General features: G+C 41.1%; 1 protein-coding gene across 1 annotated transcript in view; it reads right to left on the reverse strand.

Annotated features, from left to right (window-relative positions):
- SARC_05881 (hypothetical protein) overlaps window positions 1–3,242 on the reverse strand; it is a 3,880-nt gene extending 638 nt beyond the window's left edge. The window contains exons 1-4 of the mRNA XM_014300244.1: window positions 3,104–3,242; window positions 2,115–2,265; window positions 1,460–1,596; window positions 444–531 (exon numbers count right to left, since the gene is read on the reverse strand). Of these exons, the coding sequence (XP_014155719.1) occupies window positions 444–531; window positions 1,460–1,596; window positions 2,115–2,265; window positions 3,104–3,234 (507 nt within the window). The 5' untranslated portion in view covers window positions 3,235–3,242. The remainder of the gene's footprint in view (window positions 1–443; window positions 532–1,459; window positions 1,597–2,114; window positions 2,266–3,103) is intronic.
- Window positions 3,243–3,325: the final 83 nt, after the last annotated feature.

The following is a 3,325-nucleotide window of genomic DNA, read 5'->3' on the forward strand; positions in this document are numbered from 1 at the left end:
ACTGCAGTCTCTCTACTAGTAATTTAGCTTAGCAGTATCTGTGTGCATTGTGTTGATGTAAGTAAACTAGGCAAAGTGGTCCTGACGGTCCGTTGCTGAGACCATTTATATATATATTACCGGCAGCATAAAACGTACACCATACAATGAGCAGGTGACAATCCTACTGGTCACTATCTCAGGTGATTGTATCTCTGCGACGCAACTAAATGTGTGTATATCATCCCATAGCGAGGCGGATAGAGGGCTTTTCAATTAATAGATGAAAAAGCAATGTAAAACGCCACTCTCTGATGCATAACACTCGGCACTTTATCCTCGTAACATCCACTTCCAGCGTAACGCCGGGCATGTTGGCAACCAGGAGTGTGTGCTAAACATGCCAGATGACCACAAACACGTACCACTATATGCACCAGACAACGAGCCATTGCCATACATACCAGATTGTTGCTGGAGCTCTGTTTATGGTATGCTCGCAGCGCCCGATAGGCCGATTGCAGCGGCCCTTCATCCAGATCACCTTGCCTCCTGTGTTCATTACAACAGTGGGGTTGTTGAGACTCAGGACTCCAATGGTCAGGATACATAGGCATGTGAACACACACTTCAATAGGCTTGTGCGACTGTACGGATTAATACTGTAGCGATCCGTACAGTCGCACAGTGACTGTAGTGGGAGAGCTTGTGCGACTGTACGGATCTGCGGGTACAAGCTCTTCCGCTACAGCAAAAAAACAACAACAACAAAAACAGATACAATACTATGACGGCATGCGAGCCTGTTCACTGTCAAACCGTTGTTTTCTAGGCCACAGTATGAATGCGCCTGGCTTAGAGCTAACCCGGCTAATGGGGCGAGAGCTTCAACTAAAAAAAACCCCCGCGAGGTACAAATAACACTGAGCAAGTACAGCGAGAATACACTGGGCCAGGGCAACGCTATAGCTGATGAAAGTACAGTGAAAACACTGAAGCGTGAAAGGGACATTCACGTCAGTATCATGCATATTGCTCAGACCTAGACAAGGAGGGGTCTTTCTTCTGCATATACCTACTTGTACTATACATTGTACATATCTGATCGGACGATATTTCTTGTACACTTGCTTCCTTATAATGCACATCGCACATACTTACAGTGTACAGAGCACATATGTATACACACTTATACATATAGTAAGATACTTGAAGGACATATGTAAATAGAAAGTTACTTGAATAACACATACATATAGAAAATTACTCCGATAACATAAAAATATATAAAGCTACTTGAACAACATATACAAATACAAGGTTACTAAAATAACATCGTGAATAGAATATATAAATTCAAAGTTACTCATATAACATATACAAATACAGTTACTTGAGTAACACAAAAATAGTGAAAGTCACTTCAACAACATATACAAATACAAGGTCACTTATACAACACACACAAATACAAAGTTACTTGGATAGTGACGCGTCTTTCTTGGCAATAAGCTGACCCTCGCGCAAGGCCGTTGAATAGGATCGCAGCAGAGCACTACATTGGTGTGCGACCTCGAGCATAGGTGTGGCTAGTGGGCGCGTGTATCTCTCATGACTCTGCGTGCGTATAATATAAGGGTACCTTATTAAAATGGCCGATGCAGTATCTGAATGAGGTAATGTATATAAACAATCGCACGACAAAAATAGAACTACGACACAGCAGAAGAATCGAATCGACAGTGTATAGTAGTATATATACCGGTGGTGTGCGTGTAAGTAGGTCCCATAGGTCACCCACAATCACACGCAGATGTATCATACTCGATGAATATTCTTCTATCTTATACCAAGGACTCATACAAACACTGGCATAGAATGTATGGTGTGGGTTTCGCACATTGCATCATAGCCTGAAAAGGGCAAGCGGCCTGAAATACACCCCATCACTCTTCCAATACATCTGACTGATCACGCGCCTTCGCTCGTTTACGTTTCATATATATCTGATCACGTATCTTCACTGGTGTACGTTTCATATAGACCTGATCACGTACCTTCACTGGTTTACGTTTCATATATATCTGATCACGTCCCTTCACTGGTTTACGTTTAACATACATCTTATCACGTACCTTCGCTGGTTTGCTAGCCATATACCGTACAGCTCCAGCCATGCGCACACTGGCCATAGTGATCTCAGTCACCAGCTCTTTGAGGGATGCCGTCAACTGTTCGTCGTGTGGTTTTGCCATAGGCACTCTCGGCTCGTCCGCCGCCAATTTACTGAATACGTTGTGTATGTTAGGTTGTGTTTGAAGTTTTATACGTTGTGTATGTTAAGTTGTGTTTGCAGTTTTATACATTGTGTATGTTAGGTTGTGTTTGCAGTTTTATACGTTGTGTATGTTAGGTTGTGTTTGCAGTTTTATACATACGTTGTGTATGTTAGGTTGTGCTTGCAGTTTTATACGTTATGTATGTTAGGTTGCGTTTGAAGTTTTATATGTTGTGTATGTTAGGTTGTGTTTGCAGTTTTATACGTTGTGTATGTTAGGTTGTGTTTGGAGTTTTATACATTGCGTATGGCAGGTTGTGTTTGGAGTTTTACACGATGTGTATGTTACGTTGCGTTTGGGGGTATATACGTTGTGCATGTTAGTTTGTGTTTGGAGTTTTGTCAGATATTACACGTGGGACGTACGAGCGTTGTGATAGAGATGAGTGCCAACTTGCTATGAATGCAATCAGTATATGCACGCAGGTAAACCACTACCCGTTCCTAACATAGTAACAATTATATGCCAACTAAGTTTTTATTTAATGCTTGCCAGATATACAAATATCGAGGTCAAGCACCGTGGTATATGATGGCCAATTTACTGCGATTGCAGAATGTGTTTGTGAGCTGTTTTTGTCCGATACGAAATTTGAGATAAAATCTCGTGATATTCATTGCCAAAATGCTATTTTGCAAGCTAGAATACAGCTTAAAAATAGGGTTCATCGGTATAGCATGAAATTGATTTTAGTCTCGTGTTTATGTCAGAGTCAACAACTCGGGGTCGCCAATTTGCTTTAGATATCTACACAACATGCTTATATATATATATATATATATTACCTGAGCTCCAGAACATTCGAAAGCCGCTCATACAGCTCCACCTCGCCTATGTGGCGCAGTCCCTTTATCAGATCATCGCCTCTCACCACACAATTAACCAGCTTCAATATGTAATCCGCACAAACTTCCATATCATCTGGTGTCAATGGGGGGTGAGCCAGTGTGAACAATATATATATATATATATATATATATATGTATATAGATACAATTATATATAAT

This window comes from Sphaeroforma arctica (genome assembly GCF_001186125.1).
Source record: "Sphaeroforma arctica JP610 unplaced genomic scaffold supercont1.396, whole genome shotgun sequence".
NCBI classification, from domain to species: Eukaryota; class Ichthyosporea; order Ichthyophonida; genus Sphaeroforma; species Sphaeroforma arctica.